The sequence below is a fragment of the Podarcis liolepis genome (assembly GCF_965112155.1).
Source record: "Podarcis liolepis genome assembly, chromosome: 8".
In the NCBI taxonomy this organism is placed as follows: Eukaryota; Metazoa; Chordata; class Lepidosauria; order Squamata; family Lacertidae; genus Podarcis; species Podarcis liolepis.
This window is the reverse complement of record NC_139560.1, coordinates 47,786,590-47,812,251: the sequence shown is the minus strand read 5'-3', so window position 1 is coordinate 47,812,251 and position 25,662 is coordinate 47,786,590. Positions and strand designations below refer to the sequence as shown.

General features: G+C 43.5%; 1 protein-coding gene and 1 long non-coding RNA gene across 3 annotated transcripts; one reads left to right on the top strand and one right to left on the bottom strand.

Moving 5' to 3' along the window:
• Nucleotides 1-1,870: 1,870 nt before the first annotated feature.
• On the bottom strand, nt 1,871-7,117 carry LOC310714014. The gene is made up of 3 exons (XR_014529516.1): nt 7,018-7,117; nt 2,874-3,084; nt 1,871-2,223 (listed from the first exon to the last, which is right to left on the bottom strand). It is a non-coding gene; the product is annotated as an uncharacterized lncRNA (long non-coding RNA).
• A 465-nt stretch (nt 7,118-7,582) lies between these two features.
• On the top strand, nt 7,583-21,642 carry TMEM200C (transmembrane protein 200C). 2 transcript variants are annotated; one of them, XM_083518691.1, is made up of 2 exons: nt 7,583-11,592; nt 17,173-21,642. In XM_083518691.1, exon 2 carries the CDS (start codon nt 17,216-17,218, stop codon nt 18,905-18,907), a length of 1,692 nt encoding a protein of 563 aa, XP_083374817.1. In that variant the 5' UTR covers nt 7,583-11,592; nt 17,173-17,215; the 3' UTR covers nt 18,908-21,642. The 2 variants fall into 2 exon arrangements, with proteins under 2 accessions (XP_083374817.1, XP_083374818.1); XM_083518692.1 differs by having other exon boundaries at nt 7,583-12,219.
• Nucleotides 21,643-25,662: the final 4,020 nt, after the last annotated feature.

Sequence of the window (25,662 nt, the reverse complement as noted above, 5' to 3'; positions counted from 1 at the left end):
CTGGTCAGCTCTCTCTTTCACAGACACACACTCACACCGCTTCCCCTGGGCCACAGGGACAGAGGAGATGGCAAGCTGAACAGGAGCTTCTGCACCACCGCCAAAGTGCTTGACTCCTCAGGAGAAGGGGAAGCATATGGAAGCACCTGTCCTGTTTAGCACTTGGTTGAGAACCAGGAAGGGGTGAAGCTCCCAACTCCTACATAATTCTCAGTCCAATCTGTTTCTTTGCTGAATCAGCAATAAATGAATGTTCACCTCTTTAAAATGAAACATCAGGCATAAATCTCACTGTCACCTACACTTACCGGTAGTATCCCCACTGCTACCAGGAGAGACTGCTTCTGGGAGAAAATGTGTGTCTGCAAACAACACAACGATTCACCTTGCCATATGCAGGTCCTCTCCTTACTCACTACTCAAATACTTATTTCAGTTTTGTCATTTTCACTTCAAAGCAACTCTCCAGTTTTCCACAAATGTAAATGAGAACAGATTTTTGTTCCTTACATTTACAATGCTAGCCAGCATCAAATCCTAAATGATTCCAGGTGTTTTGAAAACACATCTCTCCAACTGTTAAATCACTTCTTTGCTAATGTCGAACATATTTTTCCTAATGACAAAGTATTTAGTCAGAACATGGCATTGAAATCTTTGTAATCTACTGTCACCAAAACTTCTAATACCACAATACGTGCTTTGTTTCCTAAAAATAAAACAAATCCCCTTTTATTGCAAGACAAGCTTTCCTAAAGGACTCTCTACCCACAAGCCCAAAACTATTTTAACCATGGCAACTTAAAGCAGTAAAACTGCCACCTGCTTTTAATTTTGCACCAGCATATTATTTGCAGTCCATCCTACCCCAAAGGCTCATGGGACAGCCAGTGTGGTCTAGTGGATAGAGTTTGAACTTGGCCTGCAGAGTCCTGGTCTCAGATATCCAGTTAGCCCCTTTTTGCTTCACCTTAAATGAGCCTGTGCCAGCCTACTGTCCTACAACTTTCAACTACAGCTACAATGGCCATGGTGGCAGAAGCAAATGGGAATTGTAGTCCAAAACATCTGAAGGGCACTGGGTTGGCAAAAGCTGCCTAGTGGTTTATTTTAACTATTATTTTTAAAAGAAGAAAGGGTTAGCGTTTTAGGAAGAGGAGGATAATGTGTGATAAAATTATGAATGGTCCTGGTAACATATTTATTTTCTCAGGTATGTTATGACGATTTGAAGTGTCAGCAGCAGCTATTTGTGTAGATAAATTTTATTTTATGTATTGAGATTATAGTGTTAGGAAGAAATAAGCCTCTTACCCATGTCAATTTTTATTAAAAGCTCCCCCTGCCTTGCAAAGGACCCTGATGTTATCACCCAACCTCCTATTGAGTAAGCAGCTTCAGGGGAATTTTATTTAGGAATATGATATGGAGACAAATTAATTCCTCAAATAATATAGCCCCTATCAGATCACATTCCTCCTCCCCCAAATTGCATGCAAGCACATGTGCGCACACACACCTACGTCATATTTTTGTCCATTGATTTCAATAGGTCTACTCAGAGTAAGACCTAGTCAGACAAAACCCAATATGTCTAGTTTGTCACACCATGTATATTGTTGGCAATTAACTCTCAGAATAAACCAGTGCTTTCTATATTATTGGATTCCACCAAAGCAGTTGAAGACTATAGTTTGTGCAATTTTGATTTTCTTTGAAGATTGTGATACAACATTCTACTGAAAGCAGCTCTAGTGTTCTAATTCCTCCTTCATCTTTACCCTGCTTCATTGTGTTCATATGCCTAAGTGATTTCCAATTTTTAATGCTGTTAATGTCCTCCCACTAAAAAAAAAAAAGTTCAAACCAATTGTATTTGTCACAGATTAATAAATCCTCTTATTATGAGCAGACAAGCCAGTGGTTACATTTTTAACTGAGCAATCTGTTAGGTTCAATTTGGGCTATGTGCCAGTGTCATTTTAGGCAGAGCAGAGCAAAGCAATTGAAACTGCCCAACATATAAATAAGGTAATGCATGCGGATTACTGAATGTCCCTTCTTCGACATTTTCTATACACAACTCAAGTTATGTGAAAGGGAGGTGACCCTGATGCTCTCCATTTGACTGAATTCACTTCAATATTGGTACAAGCCACCCCAATCTCTGCCGAGTGGTAGAAGCGATTTCAAGAGTCTTGGTGCCTAACCAGGGTTGTGTTTCTGTTGAGAAATCAAGGCATGGTGCCTAGTGCATTTAAGATATAGGGTTTATTGGCACATATTTACACCTGAGATCACAGCATTTACTTCCCAAGAGGGACTTGTCCTTCCCAGCAGCGCACCATGGGATTCAGAAGCATCCTAAGTGCCACCCCCCTTTCAGTAACAGCCTGCTCCAGCCAACCAGTATGGCTGCTGCCCTTCAGTCCCTGCATGAAGTTCTGCCCACTTCCTGCTCCTTCTTCCCAAAAGCTCCTGCTCCCAAAAATCTCTGTTGTAAAAGGGCGCCCACCTTTCCCGTGGTGACATCAAACCCCATTACCCTGGCAACCTCCCTCTATGCCTGGCAAAGCCTGCTGTCTGCTTGATGACTTCCGCTGAGGGGCTAATGACTGGCCATCAGCACCATTGTTTATTCAGTGACCCACCATCACCTGGCTGGCCTCATGAGAAAGTTGGCTGCTGCTACTCCTGGCTCTTGCTAAATTCGGGAGTTTATGAGTTTGCTCAAATTCTGACCCTTCACTGAACGTAGACAGTTTGCTTCACATAATTCATAACAATATTTTCAATGACTTGTTTTTAAAAATCAGATAGAGGGTGTAATCTTCACCTTTCCAGTCACGCATAAGCAATAAAATGTTATTTACCCTTAAGCAGGTCTTGTAATAAAAGAAAACACTTTTTTTGGAACTAGGAAAAATGAAAAGCGTAATTTTTCTTCTAAAATGCCATGCACAATGAGGCATGAACTAGGTGTAAAGGTTTTCACTTTAGGAACTGCAGGAAGCACACACGAAGCAATGTTTATCTTCTGCATATGCCCACCGGCATGATGGCTTTCTTTAGACATGCTTGCCTCTGTAAACAAAATTCAGTAAAAGAGACAGTTTTAAAACATTCTAGCATCAACAGCAATGATGCAAGTAACCTCTGATCCATATTTTGTAGACACAAACATTTTCTACTAGCAGAAACCAATATTTATCTTTCTAAAGGTGATTGATGTCCACAGAATACTTTCCACCATCTTTTTAAGGTCAGAAAGGAGACTGGGGTCTTGTTTAGTGTCAAAAAGTCTCTGTCTTGTTTATTTGACCTTGCTTTTGCTAACGCTAGTAAAACAATGAAGAAATGGATGGTTAGATCTGCCTAAAGCAGGACTCTTCTTGAAGCAAATGAACTTGAAAACTCGTATCTCATTTCTAACCAACCAGTGACCCCATTTGAAAGATGTCCTTAGGATGCATATTGTGGTTTTAGTGATATGTACAAGATGTCAAACAGAACATGTAGGATTTAACCACCCTGATGCTGCTCACCTATTTCACTTCCTCCTAAAGGAATATTCCCTATGTATTCCTATGGCATTTCTGGACATAAACACACACAGAGAGAGACATAAGAGTTTGTCTTCAATTTGTTGTTTCTTTCTTTGATTTTAGTTAAGTTGCTATTTTATTGAGAACTGGTCATCAGAGTTGAATTCTGACTTTAATTCAACAAAATGATCACAGCTACTGTATGAGCATGCTGTTGAGAAGTCCAAAGAACTTGAAGATTATAAAAGTGCAGGATGTGAAATAGATGCCGACATTTACATTGAGAGAAAAGAAAGCTGCTCCCAAGCAGGATCCAGTGAGAAGGGGAAATCACTTGAGGGAAACTGCACATACAGAATACCAGAACAGGGTGAAGAATATGTTACTTAGCCAGGCAGACATAGGAACAGCTTCCTATAGTTCTATGACAGCTCCGCGACAGAGAAGAATGAAAAGAGCAGGAACAAGGACATTGACAGATACGAAAACGGAGCATTTGCACCTAATACCAGTCCAGTAAGAGAAGTGGAAGCCTGAAGAGAATATAAAGGGGTGGGGGGATTGCTGCCCTGTAGCCCTCCAGATGTTGCTGGGCTACAAGACCTGTCATTTGTCACCACTGGCAATGCTGGCTGGGGCTGATGGGAGTTGGAGTCCAACATCTGGAGGACCACAGGTTCTCCATCCCTGATCTAAAGATGCCACTCATCCTTTGCAGGGTCATGCTTGCCTTTTAAAACTATATCAATACTGCCCCAGGCAGCCAAGGAGACATTTCTTTCGGAATGAGCCTGGTGCTAAGTATGCTCATTTCAGGTGCTTTCAAATTAACTATGGCCCTGTATTGATGGTATCACTTGGAAGCTTTATAAAATGATATAAAAGCAGTGTATTTCTAAGAAAAACACAGTTCTGAAACCTGGCTTGTAGACAAAAATGAACACAATGCAATCTCAGAATAACAAAATAATGAAATTCCACTCATTTTCTTGACAGGATATTATGGCTATTTTGTAATGCATAGACTGACATTAGCCCCTGAGAGATTTTGGCTGTACGACAGCCCTGCTAAAGGCTTTAGAATGACTGTTCAAAGCTCCTACATCTGCCATCACATACAACTGAAAGACTTTGAAGGTCTTGCCTTGAGTTACAGTCAGCATTCAGGGACTTGCGCTTTTTAAATACCCTTGCCACAATTTCTTAGTAGGCATACTGAAATTGCTTCTCCAGCCATATTCCACTTTTTGCTTACAATGACATTGGATCTTGATCTATTGACTAAAAGCTTCCTGGAAAAAAACCCTCTTTCATCACATTAAAACTCAGTGCACTTGTGACGCAGAAATTGGTTACAGAAGCCAATAGGATAAACTAGATTTTCTTGCACCCGTTTGTCTGCAAGATGGCCTTGCACATGAAACAGTATGACAAAGGGGACAAAGTACAAAAACACACGATGCACTTAAGGCTGTAATTCTATGCCCAAAGGCAGAACAATCCTAACTATAGCAAGCCATTATAATTAACCCTATTCCAAATTCCGTTTGGAAGTCTCTAGGAGGGGCTGCTCTTGAGACCAAGTTTTTGGGGACTGGGATACAACCCAGCGAAACAAGATCTGGAACACTTGGAAACCTCTGCTTGCCCTGTCTACCCGTGCCACTCCCTGGAAGGTCCCTTTTGGGGGGACTTAAAGCAGCATGATTTAAAAGGTAAAGGACCCCTGACAGTTAAATCCAGTTGCAGATGACTCTGGGGTTGCGGTGCTCATCTTGTTTTACTGGCCGAGGGAGCCAACGTTTGTCTGCAGACAGTTTTTCTGGGTCATGTGGCCAGCGTGACTAAGCTGCTTCTGGCAAAACCAGAGCAGTGCACGGAAACGTTGTTTACCTTCCTGCCGCAGCAGGACCTATTTATCTACTTGCATTGGCATGCTTTCGAACTGCTAGGTTGGTAGGAACTGGGACTGAGCAACGGGAGCTCACCCCGTTGTGGGGATTCGAACTGCCAACCTTCCTATCAGCAATTCCAAGGCTCAGTGGTTTACACCACAGTGCCACCCGCATCCCTCAGCATAATTTACACCAGTTTAAATTATGCCAATTGAATTCAGGCTGATCTGGAGTGAGAAATTTATGCTGGTTTACTTGTGGCTCATCTTGGATGAAAGCCCAAGATGTGCCAAATTCAAATGCTCTCATCCTGTTGGATCTTGGGCTTCGATTGCACCCTTACATGGTAGTAAGCCTGTTCAATTCAGTAGGGCTTACTTCCAAATAATCAAGCAGAGAGTGAGGCTGAAGGTGTTCTTCAGTATTGTAATTCCACCCCAAAGGATCTGCTCTTGGATTGCAGCAATGCATGGAGGCACTTTCCACTTGATAAAAACAGAGCTGCCACTTGAATACTTCAGAGAAATTGTTAATGTACGGAAAAGTAGCAAAAGGGTATCTAAGAAAACCTTCCTTCAGGCTATCACAAAACTGAACTGGGGTTGCTTTGGAGTAACTATTTTCTGCCTGAACATGAAATTACTCATCATGGGAGAGACTGGAAGGCAGTTTTACATCAATTGTCCCAGTTTCTAATAATGTACAAATATAATGAGTGACTTGGACAAACCTAGTTATTTGTCAACCCTTAACTGTTGCAATTGTGCGTCACTTTTCATTATGTAAGTGCCAACAATTGTAACTTACTGCCAACAGATTTACCCTTGTATGTGTGTGAGAAAACATTTGAGGGCGGTATCAATTCATGTAAACACGAAAAGTAATGTGCAGACAGGTTCTTAAACCTATACAAAACCTCAGCATGCATTGTTTTGATAATATACATAGTTTTGTCTATAACCTGAATAATGCTGTAAGTGATTATCTTCAGTAAAACATGCACATTTCCACATATCTGATGGCCAATTTTTAATTCTGACACACATGAATTCTCCTTTACCATAATAAAAACATTCAATTTCACCATATACTTTGTCTTTAGATAAGTTCCATTTTGTTAACACTGATCTCTCTTTTATATATTTTGATGTAAATGTGACTTTAAAACAATGCACACAACACTGCTAACATTGTCAGTAGAGGTTAATTCAGCAAATCACAGCAACCAAAAAGTAAATCAGCCCCTTACATGGCTTGCCATTCCCTGCAAGCCATGACATAAGGAATTCGAGCAGCAAATGTGCAATCAAAAGATAAAGAAAAGTTATTGGGGGGGGGGATGTGTTAGCGTCATGATGTATATTACCAACATTGGGAACTTGCTATCAAAAATCTGATCTGTGATTGCACCATTGATTTCCTTGCAGGGTACAATCAAAGCCTGCTGTGTTCAGATTCCTAATGTGTCTTATCTGTTGATGACATTTTCATCTTAACCAGCACCTGAACTGACATACCCTTGACTTGGTATGATCAGAACTATTTCTGTACAAGAAAAGTCACTTAAGCAAACTCACGTATTTGGAAAGCAAAGATAGAAGTCAAATGTTCAGCTGCTTACACATCCATTGGTTTGGTCTAAACTTCACTCTAAAGGTAAAAATATCACTGATATGCAAGAGGTTTCTCTTCCCCTTAAACCTCTGAAGGCACTTCTCTCTCAAAGTCAGGAGGTCTTAAGGGAATGCCTGGCCAGGCTGAATTATTGATGTGATGGAAGTCTCCTGTGGAAACAGATGCTTCCAGTTTCTTCCGGTACCCTGCTGCTATTGCTGGAAACAAAGCAGTTTTTAAAAAGAATGTAAGTCACAGGATTCGTGTTCAATGAAACAGTTCAAAGATGTGTTTGATTCATCATGTTTAAAAGTAAATATTCAGCTTTAATACAACACACTGGTGCATAAGACACATTTCACGCACACATTGACCACTTGGCATTTTCCCCAAGATAACCCACAAATTAAATTTGAAAGCCATACAGCGGGATATATCTTACAGTGGCACTCCTATCTATATCTACTCAGAAGAAGCTCCAATGGGACTTACTCTCAGGTAAGTGTGTATAGGATTTCAGCTTGAAATTTATGGGTGATATCCAGAGCTTTTTCTATAAAATGTGGTGCTGGAACTCACCACAAACACCTCCCTCAATCTCTTAGAATGGCAATAGCACCCACCTGAGCGGTGCCAGATTTGAGTTTGGGTAAGTTCTGGCTGAAAAAAAGCCCTGGCTGTATCCAGCAGCACTGCAGCGGCACAAAGGACGTTTGTCCACTGAACTGAACTTCCTATCCCCCTCCTGTCCCTTCCAGCTCTCTGCAGCCCCTAACAATATCAGCTGTTGTGGGCTGGATGATCAGAGCAGATTTTGGGGAGATTTAGGGGCAGAAGAGCAAACAAAGTTCCACTTGCAAATAACCCATTATTTCTAAAATGAATATACTGGGAACTTCCTCTCCGAACACCTTATTTGTCACCTCTTTCTTAAAATCCTTTCTTAAAATTCACCTTTAAAAAAGGCTTTGATTTAACTTATTGGCGGTAATTGCATCTTCTCACAGTCACAGGTCTACTCAGAAGCAAGCCCTGCTGAGTTCAGTGGGACTTTCCACCAAGTGAGTGTGTGCAAGAGTGCAGCCTAAATATAAAAAAATAGGAAAGTCACATTTAAACTCACTTTTCAGTTCTTCCACCCATTGTTGAGTTCCATAGTTCTAATATGCCCTTATCTACAGGCACCTGGGATTGAATTGGCACAGCATACTTAGAAGCAAGCTTCACAAGGCACTAAGCAGAACAGGGAAAGGAAAAGCTGTTTGATTAGGGGCCAGAATGTCTTCAGCTTTACAAAAGGCTAGATGCTGCCGGGCTCCCATTTTCAGAAAGCCCATCCTTCAAAACAATAGTATGGATCACCTTGCTTTACAGGCAGATTGTCTAGAGTTAGGCCTCATTCTGTCAAATGTTTTTTCACACGAACTATCCTACGCCATCAAACCATGCAGAAGATACAATCATTCAGATGCAAAGATGTGGTTACACTAATAAAACTGCAGTTATTTTTGGTGGTAAGGAGGACAATTTTTTTTAAGAATGTTCAGAGCAGGGTTTGTCATTAGCCAGTTTTCACTGTGCTAGTTCAACCAACAGCCTCGCTGTTAATACCATATCTTATTTGATAAATCCTCTAGCCATTGCAGTAGCTGAAGGGATCATCAATACGACTACAGCTACAATTTTCCAATGTACAAATGCTGGTTAGCTAAAAGCCTGATAAAATACTAATCTGCAAGTTTTTTTGGGGTAGGAAAGAATAGAGCTCTTCACTGCTCCCCAACTGCTATAAAAATAAAGTGTTTCATTTCAATATCTTAGCTTGATATTCTCTTAGATATGCTGTAGTATACTTTGTGGGAATTTACATATTCTGAATACAAGTGTATTATACAGAACAATCACACAGCTACCTTATTTGTTTTCCTCCTTATCTGCCTAAGTTCATTTCTCCTGCCTTCAAGGAAGCCTTGGGGCCCTTATACACAGTATTTATAGCAAGTGCCTTCACCGTCCCTTCAGCTGCTGTTTTCGTATCCCTTACCTTTTCAGAGTTTCTCCCGCATTTCACCCCCTGCCATTGATACACAGCTGCTGCTGGGATTCAATCAGAATTTTCCCCCTCAGGAAAATGCAATGCACACACCTTGCATCCAGTAGATAACAGCAATGCCAGCCTGTCTTTTAATTTCAACATTGTCTGTAGCAGGTGCAGGAAACCCAGGGTCCTTTAGCCTCCTCTGCGAGGTTTGTTCTCATATCTGATAATGGCTACTTACTGCCCAAGGAATTGAAAGTGCTCTTTGGAGAGCAGTGCAAACGGGAGGCAGGGCTGTTTGCACTCTCTCCCTGATAAACTGGTCATAATGCTCTGCTTATCAGAAGGAAAAGTGATAACATCAGACAGGGTTTCACACAGCACAAGGCAGATAATTTGAGTTTTTAAAGGAGAGATGGCCATCCCCTAAAGGTTGAAAAGTGAAGAAATAAACAAGATAATCAAATTTCTCTAAAAGTCTGGAGCCCTTTTCAGAACCAAGTAATACTTGCCGAAGTATTCCCTTGACATTTTAACAATGTGCAAGATTTGAGGGGGAGAAATCACCCTGATTTCAAATTTTATTTATTTTTTGAACTGGTCAGTCACCAGGCCCATAAACCAGGTGAACTACATGTTTACCTGAATGTATGTCCCACTATATTCAATGGGGGTTACTTAATAATACGTGTGTTTAGGTTTGTACCCCAAATTAACAGAGAGATAGCAATGTTAGTTACTTGCAAAAAGCAGTTTCTTGAGGCACCTTGAAGACTAACACAAATGTATTGTGGCGTAAGATTTCATGGACCAGGGCCCTTTTCATCAGATAACTTCATGCATTTCATGAAGCGGACTCTATCCCATGAAAGCACATGCTGTAACAAATTTGTGATAAGCCCTTAAGGTGTCACAAGGCACTTATTTTTTGCAGAAGAAAGTGTGTGAGAGAGCGCATCTCTCTCTCTCACACACACACACACACCACATGTAAGCCCCGCAGTTTGTAACAATTTAGGTTGCAGGAAAAACAGTCTTGTTGTACCTTAAAATACTTTCTCTCTCCACAAGACTCTGTTGTTTTTACAACCTAAAATAGGCCATACAAAATGTAGGACTATGGTGTGTGAGAGAGATCGTGTGTACTCGATGTCAAGCTTTCAGCTTTCTTTTACAAACTTTAACCCAAAATGGTTTGTTTGTTTTTTGAAGAAAAACCACACATGTAATTGAAGAAAACGATAATAAGGCTAATATGTATCTATTCATAAAACACATTCATAAAGAAAGCACAGTCACGTCAGAAGACTATTTTCAACGTTTACAGCCTGCCCTCTCCCAAACATCTTCAGCGTGGCTCCCAGAACAAAAATGTTAACAACAACAAAAAGAGCAATGCACAAAAAGACCATGCAGCATTAAAATGAAACCCAACTTCTTAATAATAATAATAAGAATATCATTTCCAGACTGTAAGTCACAACAGATCTACTTTGGAGCAGCAGAACCACCTACTCCAATGAAACTATTCCTGTGTAACCTGCTTGAACACTGCAACCCAAGAAGCAGGTGTGTGTTGGGTGGGGTGGGGTGTCGAGGTGGGTTGGGCAAATGAAGCGGGGTGCAAAGGAAGATATCGACGTAAGCTTGCAGGCGACAGACAAGAGATCCCAAAACTGGTTGGTGGTCGTAGATCCAGGCGAGTGGGTGGGATGGGGGCGGGCTGAGTTGGGGGAAGTGCCTCCCCCTCGCCCCCCGTCCCCTCGACGGCTCTTGGAGGCCAGCAAGCGGGTCCCCTTCCCTTCCCTTCCCTTCCCTTCCCTTCCCGCCGCTCAGCCCCCTTCCTCGCAGCCGGGGGTCATGGGCGGGGGGGCGGCGGCGGCAACTAGGCCACGTGGGAGGAGGAGGCGGCGCGGGAGGCGGCGAGGGTCTGGTTCCTCCTCGAGCAGCGACGCGGGGAGGCGATCATTGCCATCCTGCCGCAATTTCCCTGTGTCATGGCTCCGGTTTCCTAGCAACAGCAGTGAGTCCGGCCGGCAGCGGCGGCGGCAGCGGCAGCGTCGAATCAGCGGCAGCAGCAGCTCCGTCGGGCAGGAGAGGCGAGCGGCTTCCCGCGGCGGCGGCGGCAGCAACCACAACAAGAAGCGGCTCCCGGAGCAGCGTCGCGGAGCGCCTGGAGCAGGGCGACCCCCGTCGGAAGCCGGGCAGGATGCCGGAGGGAGCGGGAGGCGCACTTGGCCGCAGGAACTGCTCGGTGCCGCGGCCGCTGGCTTCCGTGGATCCCCGGCGGCTGCCCATAGCCATACAATCGCGGCTCCTCTTCTAACCGGGATCTGTACCCATGAGCCCGAAGGGGCGCCGGCGCCGGAGGGGGGGCTCCGGAGGGTTGCTTAGCTTTCCGTCCGAGGTGCCCACTCGCCCTGATGCAAAGTTTCTCCATGGTTTCTCTCTGGGCTCCGAGGAACTTGCCTGCGGCTCCCACGCCCCGCGATTCTCCCCGGTAAGAGAAAAGAGATGGAGCTTCCCCGCTTACAAAATGCTGCCATTTTGAACCGTAAACTCACCCGGGGATCCTCAGCAGCAGCAGCAGCACCCCCACCTCGTCCTCCTCCCTTCTCCCCCAAAGGCTGGGCTGTAGGAATGGGGCTCCGCCAAGATCTCTCTCGGTCCCTTCTCTGCACCATCCTGTCTTTGTGGAGATCCAGGAACATCACTTTGTGATTTCATCCCCTTCCTGAAAAGTGGGGTGGGGGTGGGGAGGGACACACACACACAGACAGAGAGCCTGGCGCTTTGAAGGTTATGAAATGAGGTGCCTGGCTAAAATGGTTTCACAAATGGGCGCAGCCGCGCAGGTGACCCCCTTTCAGGCTGAAAGCACCTTGGATGGATTTGCTCTAGGAGTGAGTTTTAAATCTGGAAAGTTGAAAGGGTGGGCTGCTCTTATTCGCTGACTCTCCGGTGCAAGCTTCTTTTTCACTGCCAGCTTTTTTAGCCCTCCGATCCGCAGCCAGGCTGGCTGCCCCTCATGCAGAGATTGTCAACAGCGTCGCTCGAAAACTCTCTCTCCCCCCCGTAGGGACTGGCAACTTTGCTAATGACACGATGTAGGACAACAAAGCCCCAGGTATGTCAACCACCAATGTTTCATTAGCCTCTGTCCCTGAGGCAGCCCACCCTCCCAGGGACGCAATAATGTTTAAACTCTCGCTGCAAGCAGCTAACTCTTTCCCAAGGGCGAGCAGCTAATTTGTGCAGGTCAGGGTTAGTTACCCAAATGGAGTGTATTTTCATTTATGCCAGAGAGAATAGCAGAGCAAGTGGCGTAACTCGGTTATTTATCTCAAGATGTTCATCTGTCTTATAGACTTGAAATATAGCTGAAAGCCTGGGAAATAGAGAAGATCTCGATTTTGGTTAACGGAACTATTAGCTGGTGTAGATCACATTGGGCTGTATATCTGAGTGTTCTCTAAGTCCTGAATTCTTCCAGAATTGGGGCTATTTCCCCATAGCATAATAATTAACAGAAGCTTTCTTTTTAGGAAACCCAATTGCAGGACTCATTCTGTTATGCTCTTCTAATACTGTTTTGCAAACATCATTTAAGCATGTGTTTCCCCATCTAAGTTAATGCGGATCTTTGTCATAGTACTGTATGATGATTTTTTTTCATTGCATCAGAAGCTGAAGCATGCACACATGGAGATTTAATCAAGCCCTATTAATGAAGTATCTCCCCTCCCCCCCATCAATCTACACTCTGTAATAGTCAAATCATACCAGAGAAGAGGAGGGAAGGTTAAACTGGCTGTTTAATTACTTTAAGGTGCAGTGTAAGGACTAGGAATGCTTTTGTGAGAAAATGCATGGAGTTGAAATGAATAAGAAAATTATTGAATCTGGGGATATTTGGGAAATGGGGAGGTTTAGCTGATGAAGGAAATAAGATTATCTAGGATGCTGACTTAACCAGATTTCAAGGCAAAGGATTTAACTTTAGGCAGCATGTTGAACTGATTGCTTTTATCATTCTTATAATCTATTTTGGACATTCTGGGGAAAGTAAGGAATTCTTTAGTATTTTCAGACTGTCCTGTTGAATATACAGGTGTTGCTTCATTATGCTCAGACTATGAACCCTGATTTCATGTAAATAAATACCTTGCAAATTATTTCAGGCTACTTTGTCAACACAAGAACATGATTTGTTCCCCCTGGTGATTCAAAGTAGTGCTCCATCTCATTTTAAATCAGGTTTAGCACAGAATCTTTCTGTTTCCATCACATTCTCACATTGATGGGCTGAAAATTCACTGGTGTTACATAACCAGTTACCTTGAACATCATACATGATTCCAATCAGGCAGATGTCCAGAGGATATCCTCACACCTTAAGCATAAAGGAGGATTTGTCTAGGTAGTAAAACAAAATAGATTCAGAAGGAGTTGCTTCAAAGAAACATTTCTAATGATGCTAGAATTTGGTTATTTCCTTTGTTCATTGACAGCTAAAATTCACATTCTAGTTTTATAAAAGCACACAGCCTGTTCAGTGCAATAAATACACACATGCCCAGTGACCTAAATAAAACAATTAAAGTTGCCTTTCTAGTATCATTTCCAACGTTTTCTACTGGAAATGCATTTTTCTTTTGCATGGTAGATCACCATACCTAAGTCCCTTGTGTAATGTAACCTTTTGGCCTCATTCAAAGAAGATGCCCTGAGGCTCATAAACAGCTTAGCGACTCCTATAACAAAACAGGAGCCTCCACATTCATAATGAAACAGTACAGATTATGAAAGCCAAACAGTCACTCGTGGTGTGATTAAGGCCACATCAGGCTTCCTTTCCTACCCTTAACCAAGATGGGATGCATTTCCTTATTATTTTACCTTAAGATGCAAGAAAGTGCTTGTATAAGGAACTTTAAAGCATAACCGAGTTGTCTCTGCAAACTACTATTGGTAGATCAGTGTAAGGTTTTGTTTTGGATTCTCTTTATAATGTAGCTCAACCTAACCCTTTCATAATCAGCTGATGCATCCATTTTCGACAAACCTCCCACACTTTACCCACAGGGTATTCATTCAGGAAAGTACAGTCTGCAAAACAAGGACAAAAGCTCCATTCAAGAGCGAGTGCTTTCTTCCACCTAGCTCTATGAGTGTGCAGCTGGAGTATATGGTTAAGCCCGTGTTAACATGGTCAGGGAATGCAGGATGGTAGAAGGAAATCAGGATTTTGCTCCTACTCCTGATTTCCATGTGTACAAATAAACAGGTGCACCCTCAGGCTGGCCCATTATTCTTAGCTCTGTTCTTTTGGCTTCAGTAGTCCTGACTAGATTTAGGAGAGAGGCGAAATAGGCAAAAGCTCACAAGTGAAGTTTGGGAATTACTTAGAGTACAACCTTCCAATGAAATCTTTGCATATTTATAAGGACACCCTATTATTTGTAGGGTGGAGCCAGCCTGCAGCCTAATTTTTAGTCTACATCAGAAATGAGGAGGGATTGGTGTGGGGATTAACAGACATGAAGTATCAATTTGTACTTATCAAATAAAATACTTGGCATTTCATGCTCTGAAACTACAGAGGAAATGGGGGACAGGGGCAATTGGAGAACCCAGAACAAAAAAGGAGGAAATGAACAGGAAGGATGTGACTCTGATGGGGTAGAAGAATGGGACAGCTTGAGAAGGTGTTGGAGGCTACATAAAATGAGGCTGGGACTGTGTGACAGCACATATTGCCCACCTGTGTGTTAAAGAAGAAACCAAAATCCCTGCTGAACCATGGACCTCTTTGTGTTGAATCCATCCCAGTTTCTCAGTTCATGAAATATAGATGCTAACACATTTTGTATTGATTCACACAGAGCCAATGGCAGTAAATCTGCAGGAGTTTGGAGGGTTTCTACAAACCTGCAGGTCCAGGATGAAAACAAACACACAACCACTGAAATAAACTTTGGCTCTAGAATGGGAACTCTCTAGTCTTTCAGATGATGTTGGATTCCTTCCATCTTCAGCTCCAGTCAGCACAGCCAACCATGAGCATTGTAGTTCAGCAACATCTGGAGGGCCACAGGTTCCCCGTTCTTGTTCCAGCTGCATCCCCGCACCCTGCCCAGCCACTACCCAGCTGTTCAGCACAACAGATCTTGAGAGTGTTTGTGAAGGTGTACAGTACCTTTGATTCTCTGAACATCACCTACTGAGAAAGTAAAGGCAGAGGGTATTATTGGGTCAGGTGACCAGGAATAGGTTTTAGGTCTGCTTGCCCAAGGCAATACTTCTATGACAGCAGAGGGCAAATGAAAGCTTGCTCTCTATAGTGAAGTCAATTTAAAACTCACCCCAGCTGACAGACAGGGTAGGGGATATTGGGGCTACCTTTTACCTTTATAGTAGTTGAGCAGAAGTTGGGGAAAGAGGGAAGGACCATCAGCAAACATTTTGTGCAGGACAAAATGAAGGAACATTCGCACTGGCATGCTATGGATTTGGATTCTTGCCTGGGTGGAGATTAAGTGAAAGCTAGTTAAGAGCATGCCATGTGTGGCCTAGTGGGGAAACAGAGTTTTAGGGTAGACTCTTTATTAACAGTGTGGTCCTATATGTATCTGCTGAGAGGTAAGCCCCGTTGAGTTCAATGGGACTTACCTCAGGTTAGTGTGTGTGTATAAGATGTCATATATTTTGTAGTTAAGTATAGTTATATATTTTGGTTGTTCATAGACTGCTTTTCCACATGCATGCATTCAAACCTGTGTTTAACACATAAAAAGCAAATAACCTGAGCAAGTTAATTTAACAGTAATACATTAATCACAAATCTGGTGCTAAACAATAGCAGCAGCACCCAACCAACAAAGGCAAGAAAAACTAAAACTCCAAAAGCAAATGCCTTGTCTAGCCACCTAATAGTGAGAAAAGAAGGAGTTTGCCAGATGTCCCCAGGGAAAGAATTCCACAGTTGCTGAGCCACCACTGAAAAGACCCTGCACCTGACACCTGTCAAGCATATGGCCAGTGGCGGCAGACCTGAGAGCAGGGTTTCTGGAGCTCATTGAAGGGCATGGGCAGTTCAATATGAGTGAAGGCAATCCTTCAGGTACCAGGCTGTTAGCAACCTTTAAAGGTCAGTAACAGCACTTAAAATTGGGATCAAAAACAGATAGGCAGCCAGTGCAGCTTATACAAAAATTGGCATCCTCTGTTCTGATCACTGAGCAGTGGCCAGCATCGTCATGAACACATTTAGCATCAGCTGCAGTTTCTGAACCATCTTTAAAGGGAGACCCACTTACAAAACATTATAATAGTCATGTTTGGATGTAACTAAGGCATGCGTAACCAAGGGTAGATTTGCTTTCTCTAGATATGGATGTAACTGGTAAATCAGTCAAAGATGATAAAAGATTCTCACCTGCACACCCAAAGACAATGGCAGGTTCGAAAGCACCCCCAGAAGGCACACTTGTTCTTTCAAAGCAAATACAACCCTAGCAAGAGCACACTGTCTCCCTATGTCCCCAAACAACAGTTTGCACCTGATCCATACAGCACTGCTCTAAAACATCATGTGGAATTCAGTTAAGGCTGCTTTGCCAGCTATGCTGCCAGCAAGAAGAGATTCCCTCTCACTAGCCCAACAACTGCCTCTCATCTTTTCTCCCCTTTTCTTTTGTTTGCAAATGCATACAGGGCCTTAATCAACCTTTTATTAATTTATGCTCTGCAAATTAAGTGCCCTGCTACTGTTCAGCAAATGCACAGATAGCGACATTAAGGCCAAGTAGTCAGTTTGGCAAGTGGGTTGCGTCTAAGTGGCTATTTTTGTGGTTAGCGTTAACAGCAATTGGCGGGCTGTTGTAGACCTGCCTCCGTCTCGCACACACGTCCTTGTGTCAGAGTGATTAGTCACTAGTGACTGAGCAGATTTAATAAATGAATGTGAAATGTAATTTGCAGTCTTAAAGGGACTATGCCGTGTGGGCGGCTTTGCAATCTGGATCGTCCCCAAGCTCTCATGATCTTTTTTTTGTTTCCATTCCCCGTTTTCCTGTAGGAGCCGGAGTATCTGTAGGGAACAGTGCCCAGGGTAGCCAGCCATGATCGCCACTGGAGGCCTCTTGAGGATCTCAGCCAGAAAACAGGATCCTCTGCGGCCTCAGAGCCAAGTCCCAAAGCGCAAGCGCAAAGCCAAAAAGAAACGCAAGAACGACGTGGTGGTGGTGAAGGGCAAGCTCAAGCTGTGCTCCCTCTCCGGCCTCATTGCTCTTTGTGGCATCCTGGTGCTTCTCGTGGGAATTGCCTTGGCGGTAGTAGGCTACTGGCCCAAGCCTCTTTACCGGGCAGGGAGCACTGGGGACAGCCAGTTTTTGCCAACACATGGGACTGCCTCCAAAAGCCGCTCCAGGAACCAGACGGAAGACCCGGGAGAATCTCACCCAGAAGGCTTGGGAGCCAACGCCTCCTTTGCGAGCAGCAAGAAGGGTGTCGCTCCTTCTCCACCTGCCCCCTCGTCCTCCTCCACTTCCACAAGCTTCCTCTTCCAGCTTTTCTCGCGGTATTTGCATTCGGACAAGCTCAAGGTGCTCGGGCCTCTCATCATGGGCATTGGAATCTTCCTCTTTATCTGTGCCAATGCAGTGCTCCACGAGAACCGGGACAAAAAGACAAAGATAATCAACTTGAGGGACCTGTACTCCACTGTCATCGATGCACACAGCCTTCGAACCAAGGATGGGGCGCCCTCAGCTCCTGTCGCCCCAGTTCCTATCAACGGCTTCATCAACTATGTGCAACCTCGAGGGCTGGAGCTGAAACCCGGCAGTGGCCCTGCGGAAGCCCTGGGGGCTGCTGGTGTGCTAGCCAAGGGCAGCTGGCACCCACCTGTGGGTGCCCCTCTGTCTCCTCCAGACTTGGTTTCCTCGCCACGCTCCTCCTCTTTCTCTTCTAGGCAGCCGCAGCCACCCAGCTTGGCTGAGGCTGTGTACAGCATCTATCGGGAGAGAGCTGCCTTGGCCAGAACTGCTCGTAGCCCACCTTGTAGCCCCCCAGATGGCTGGGACCAGCATAGCACAGCCAGTTCCATTGTGGGTTCCTCGCTCAGCACTTTCACTTTGCTGCCTCTGGCTCAGGGGGAGGCGGCGGAGGGAGAGCGTGGCAGCTGGCGGAGACCGCTGGGGGAACGAGGGGCTAGGGAGATTCCACGGGGAGATGTGGAGCTCAGCCTGAAAGATCTCAGGAGCAGCTACATAGACACGGGGCAAGGGTATACAATGCTGCCCAGGGCAGGCAAGCGCAAATTGGTCCTTAGACGCCAGAGCACAAGCTGCCTCCCTGATGCCCGGAGATCCTTCTCCCCAGAACCCTCTCAGACTCTGGACAGTAGCACAGACCTCGACTCCAGTCTTTTAGTAAAAGCTTCATCTTCCAGCTACTCCAAATCCCTCGATTTGGGGGACTCTCCCCCTCCGACGCCACCTGTGGACAGGAGAGATTCTCAGAGCTCTCAGTGTGATCAACACAGAAGCAATAAGGGCTACACCCCATTAGAGGAGACAGGCACCTCCTTGGAATCTGTTGCCAACACCCCAGCCCATAAAACCCAGGACTGTGAAGCGATCCCCAGTGGGGAAGCTGGCCCCTCGGAGGGTGCCAGCAAAGAACAAATGGAGCAGCGGCCTTTGAAAGTGCAAAGACAGTACACAAATAAAGAGAAACTTTTCATGATCTCCAGATCAAATGCCATGGCCGGGCTGGAGGAAGGAGACCCGGAGAGCAGAGGCGTTATTTAGATCGGAGCGAAATGAAATGGAGGCAAGCACCAGAACAATTTGTGATCCTTCTGCCCCCTTGTGGATCTAGGAACTGGTCAACATCCAAAGAGCTTGAGGAATGTTCTTGTGGAATGGCATCAATAAATTCCTGTAGATGTATTCAGGAACGAAAGGAAGAAAAACACCACCACCATCTAACAGGAGTTTGTTCTGTTCAATTGTGCAACTATATTCCATGCAAGCCAAATTGTATTGCACATTGACAGCTGAGTAAATTCTTTGGATCAAAGGAATAGAACATTACAATAATTGTGGCACTTTACTGATTTTTTTAAATTCCAGTTGCCCCCTTTCATTCTCTCTCCATCTCTCTTGGCTTTTGCCATGGCACTTAACTGCACACTCTTGTCCTAGCTTCAGATAGAGGTGACTTTCAAGTCAGAATCCGTCTCTTTTCCTTCCTTTTAATGTTTGGTTAGAATGACGAAGTACTATGGCAAAAGTGGGAGGTGGGAAACAGCTTTAATTTTTGTAAAAGTGTCGGCTGAGGAAAGATTGGAGATGCCCCATGGCCAGCAAGCTGCAATTCTACATTCCTAAATTCAAGTAATATTACTTTATGAAGTATTATTGCACATGTATGAATCAATAGCATTAATAAGCATTTTTAATTTAAATAAAATATATTTACAATGAGAAAATAGATTTAGCTAATGTTTCATTTCTGACTAAATTCATATTAATGAAATAAGCCTTGTTTTCAGTGTAGGACTTTGAATTATAATTTTTAAAGACAAAAAGGCAGGGGAATAGGTAGGGCTGAGGGTCTGTGAGTGTTGAATTAAGGAGAACAATGGTAAAAACTTTCTTAAATGAAGCAGAAAAAATGTGGTTGAGTTAACTAATTTAAAACTTAAAAGTCTTCTGCAGGTGGTATAGCATCAAGGCAAAATAAAGCACTTAAATTCCATTGTTTTCAAGAAAAGAGACAGTGAACCATGTGTATAACACTTCTGAAAAAAATTAAGTTACAACACAATTCCATCTATGGTAATTCAGGAGGAAGCACCAAACTGGACATGATGTTAATTGCATGTATGTAATGAATGCACTTAAAAATAAACAGAATCCACACACACCCTCCCTGGTGCATGGTTGTTCAGTGGCTGGGGAGAGGTTAACCCTTCCTTTCCTGCCATGCTAGAATCCTCCTCAGTTGCATCAAGACAGTGTCTTCACCCACTGTGGTCCTGATGCATATCAGTGCTATCCCCAGCTGCTGTTTACACTGTTATTGTTATTATTTTATGCATGTTGACTGCATTCACACAATTAACATCAAATCTAGTCTGGCCCTTAGTTGCATTGTGTTGGGTAAACCTTGCTCCTAGGACAGTGTGCACAGGATTACAAAAGTTAAAAATGCGTAACTTTAATAAATATTTGCGCTTAGAATTGTAGCCTTGTATCCTGGTACCAGATGCACAATTTGGAAATGTCCTACTGAAATGAAAGAGATTGAAGTCTAACTAATTTGTGAGGGACAGGGTAAGATTGCCAGGTTAACTTTTAACATGTTTTAGCAGTTATGAGATGCTTTTAGTATCAGTTTCATCCCACATGCATTTACAAAGACAAAGTAGAACACCTGAGAAGTTGTCCTAGCAAGCATTCTGATGCAGCCAGTACCAGCTGGCCTGTGTCTCCAGAAATATTAGCAAAGTGACACCAAAGAAGGTAAAGTGATACTAAGAAGGTAAAATGCCAGTGTTTTGGATACTTAGCCCTGATTTCCATAGGTATATCCACCCTCCTTTGGCATTTATTCATTGGTGGCTGTTTCATGCATGCAAGACATCCCTTAATGTTGCAGTCACAAAGTGATGAATATACATGCATGAATTCAGCCTTAGGTGGGGTTTATTAGATGGTGCTGAGGCAGACAGGAGAGGATGGAACATCATGTGTGCAACCAGAGAATAGCCCAAACCACAGTGTTCATGAATTATGTATATCTGTGCTTTGAAGCTATGGATATGTACTTGGAAGTAAGTTCTATCAAAGTTAATGCATTCAGTACGTTTAGATAATGTGGTGCCAGCCTATACCAGTCCATATCAAACTATACCTTGATTAAATCTGTCTATCTGGTGCCTATTTGATTATGGATTGGACAGTAAACTATATTTGAAGTTAGTATTCTGACATTTTAACTGGGATTTAAAACAGGGTAGGGCTTGGGTTTTCGTTTTGCCCGTTAACATAAATCGTATGAGCAATAATGTGCAAATAAAAAAAAAACTTTTTTGAAATTCTGGGGAGTGGAAATGCTAAATGTTAATTTGAGACGTCAATTATCAGTGTTGGTCCCCCCCCCTTCATTTTTTAAGAATCTGAAAGATCTGAGATTTAGGGCGGGCTTATGCCTTGAAACCACAGGGAACAATTATGAATGGGTTAGCTCCATAGGCAGCAGTAATATGTAAAACAGCTTGCTCTGATTATGGATAGATTTTCTGTGCCAGCCCCAAGAACAACCAAGAATATGCAGTTCTTGTGTTAACCAATAATATGTGGGTGATCAACATGATCCATTGCTTCCACATGCTGTGTTGGTCCCGCAGAGCTATATTTTTGCTGAAGCATTCCTAACAGCTTCCACATGGTGACTGTAACCTAAGAACTGCCCCTTGGTAATCAGATTCCATTACTATCAGTTCATTTCAAATAAATACTTAATCTCAGAAATTGTATGTTAAAGTTTCTTTTTGAGATGCTGCTCCAAGGAAAGCCCCTTTCCCAATGTAGACTGACCACTAAGTAAGCTGCTCATCTGAACATCAACACAGTTCTCAGTGAAATTTATTTCCATGTAAACAGCTTAGTTCCCCTACAAGTCAATGCCAACGGATAAACGCTCGTTGTTGCAGTGTGGCACAACACAGTGGTGTACTGTCATTGTGAGTCAACCAGTATCATCACAACAGGATGAGTAATTAGTAGGTGTGGTGCAATATAGTTACAAAGTGGTATGAAATTAGAAAAATGTTACAGAATTAATCAACACAGAGCCAACTATTTTGGCACAAGCTGATGATCTCATACTACCAGCCCATTCATATGGGATTGCACCCAAGAAGCATCAGGAATCTGCACTCAGCCAGGTTGTGGTTCTGGTCTAGATGCAGATATCCTGGAGCACCACAGCAGTACATACATTATACTCCAGTTTGTGAAGGCATCCATTTCCACCACCTGTACTACTGAACATCTGGTTTGTAGGAGAAAGGAGGGCTTCTTGAAGACTACTGCTTACCGGTACATCCAGGTCCGTAGCTCAGGATGAGAATCAATTTGAATGAATTATGCATCTACTATGAAACTGTAAGCAATAATCACAAACAAACTGTATGTACACGGTAGTTTGAATTCTGATAAGGATTGCTTTTTTCTAATGGATCCATCCTTTCCCTCCATATATTGATAGCCTGTGTTTAGATGGATGAGTTAACAGCTTGCATTCTCCCTGTCAAACATCGGTAACATAAGAAGAGCCTAGCTGGATCAAGCCAAAGGCCTATCTATTCTCACAGTGGCCAACCTGATGACCATGGGGAAGCCTGCAAGCAGAGCATGAATAAAACAGCATTCTCCCCATTTGTGACTTTCAGCAACTGGTATTCAGAGTCATGCTGCCTCAAGCAGTTGGGGTAGAACATAGGCATCCTGACTAGCACTCACTGATAGCCTTATCCCCTAGTGCTTCATTAATGGCACTCTTAAGCACATTTCTCTGAGATGCCTCCACTGAGATTGCCCTGCTGCTGCAGCTTCCATAATCTGAGTGGGCAAGAGGGTGGCAGGGACGAAAATGGCATCAGCAAACTATGAGTCCGGCCCAAGGGCTCGGCTGCTCAGTTATTTCAGGGGCAAATCTCTGCAAGAAGGTTTAGAACTATAAAAATAAGCAAGACAAAAGGAATGGATGATTGGAGCATTAGATTGCAATCCTATAGAAATTTAGGTGGGATTCAATCCCAAGGAACACAATGGGACTATTATGCACTGATAGTCTTCCTCTTATACAGTTTTTCAATTCAGGCATCTGTACAATTTTAACATATCCCTTGGGTGTTAGTTCTTGCTTTGTTAATGCTTTAGGAGAGACTAAAAAGCATGGGATGCTCTAGAGAACCACCATATCATCATCTTCTGGGTCTTACTAATTCATCTTATCATGTAGCCAGCAATCACCACAGTGCTGACATCCCTTGGGACCCTGCAACAGCCATTCCTGTCGTGTGTATTCATCATACAGTTTCATTTTGCTGTCTACTTCTCTGAGCAGAGCCTAGCCCCAAAGACAACCCGTGTCTTATTAGTGAAGAGAAATGGAGACTCATGCTGTCCTCTGTAATCACAACTGTTTATTTACAGTTTCCAGGACCAACCCAATAAATTTTGCTGCCTGAGATTAAGGACAAGATGGCAACCTTCCCCCCAGTCTACAAAAGTCAACCAGACTGGCAACTGAGTCTCTTGCATTCAACATTAGTGACAGGACAATATCCTTTACCAAACCTGAGGGAAGCAGGCTAATTTACAGAGGCATAGTAGTCTTCATAGTACACACAGCACTATCCTCCAACACCTAGCCACACCCCCCCCCCCCAGTGTTCACTGCCTAAGGCAACTACTTTATTCTGCCTAGTGACAGAACTGGCCCAGTCCCTTTTGCAGGCTGGGCAAAGGGGCAGGTACCAAGCATTCACATTGTACTAGCCCTAGAACAGCATCAGTTGCTAAAAAGCAAGACCATACTCTCACCCAAGACTCCTTGCCAGTCAGAAGGGAAAACTCAAAATATGTTTCTTTGGCCAGATTTGGGGGGGGGGGCGAAGTGTGTGGGGGGGATATCTCTGAAAAACACAACAAAACACCCACTCTTCCAACTCCCTCACATCTGATGAATCTCAAAGAGGCAAAAGGGAAGACAATGAAGACAAACCCTCAGGAAACAGCAGCTAATTAGTGACAGAGTAAAATTCTTCCGAAGTCCTGAAAAGCAGCAGCAACTAGCAATGGCTCAGTAAGTCAAGTTTTAAGGGTGAGAGAAAAAGCAAAGACAGGGGCCATTTGCCAATGGCTCCAGGAGAAGCAGCCGAACAAAATAAAAATGGCATCATTCAAAACTGGCATCAATAATACAGTGGTACATCAGGTTACGAACTTAATTCATTCCTGGGGTCCGTTCTTAACCCGAAACCATTCTTAACCTGAGAAGCGCTTTTGCTAATGGGGCCTCCCACTGCTGCTGTGCCACCGGTGCTCAATTTCCGTTCTCATTCTGGGGCAAAGTTCTCAACCCAAAGTACTACTTCCGGGTTAGCGGAGTTTGTAACCCAAAGTGTTTGTAACCCAAAGTGCTTGTAACCTGAGGTACCACTGTAATGGCTTCTTTTGCCCACCCCACCACTAGCCTCTTCAGTTCTTCCCTCAACGAACCCTTACTTCTGCAGATACAGCTTAGTGTTCTGGAGGAAACAAATTGATAATTCTGAGTAAACTCTTTCCCCCCTCCTTCTACACTCCCTTTTAGGCATAACACAGGTCACAAATGCTGGCAAATGAGAGTGACTCATATTCTTCAAAAACCTCTACCTTATGTTAATTCATTATCTGTCCCTGGACACTAAACAGGACAAAATGACTCAGTATAGTGACAGACAGACAGACAGACAGACAATAGCAAGGAAGTGAGGCTGAGGCATTTATATCTTAAAGACAGATTATGCTACAACTTTATCCCTGAAACAAAAAAGATGTTTTATTTTAAGAGACAAAATTAGAGTTCATATTCATTAGAATAAGAACCAACATCTTTAGGACAGTTGAATTTTCAGACTTCCACAGGCCATTTGCTCTGGAGGGACTTTTCTTTTATGCACCTGCTCTCTGCATGTCAACATCGCCCTGATGGGCCTACAGGGTGCTGGTGGGCAGATGGTTCTGTGCCGCAGCAGGAAGCAATAGGCCGTAATGGCCATCTGGTCCCTTCCAGTTCTACTCGCCATGCCATGGAATAAATTGCTCAAGGATCAAAGCTTGATGACCCAAAACTGAGAACGGCAGTGCAAACACATTGATGTGGCAAATACTGCTGCAGCAGCACGGCCAGGGCAACAAGCCAGTACCAAAGTTCAGGAAGGGAGCATAAATATTTATGGTGGTACCAATATATATTTCTTCACAAGTGGCTAGATGAAAAGTTATGGCTTAGTGTTGTGGAAGAAATGTGCCATAGTTTATTCCAATAATGTGCCATTTAATAACCCCTTGCTAATCTAACTTACCAACATGATCTTCAGATAGCTGGGCTGCTCTCCCCTGCTCTTAATCCCAGCCTCGGCATATCAACCGTATCCAGCACAATATCCAGTTATTTTTTTAGCTTCTCATTACAGCATGGAACCTTGCAACAGGAGGATGTGAATATTGAGAGAGAAAGTCACCTTGCAGTGACTCTTTCACTACACAATTTATTATGTAAATTGGCCTACAGTGAATGCAATTCAAAAGGCTAATTCAATGACCCAACTCCAATTTTATGTTGATGAAAGAGCACATGTCTCAGGCCACGTCTCCTTGCAGCTGTAATGTGCAAGCCCTCTGTCAGGGCTCCTTGCACATTTGATTCACAATAGGAATTGGGGATGTGGGTGGGGGCGTTGTGTAATTAAATTCAACTTATATGCCTGAGAACATTTCCTGAT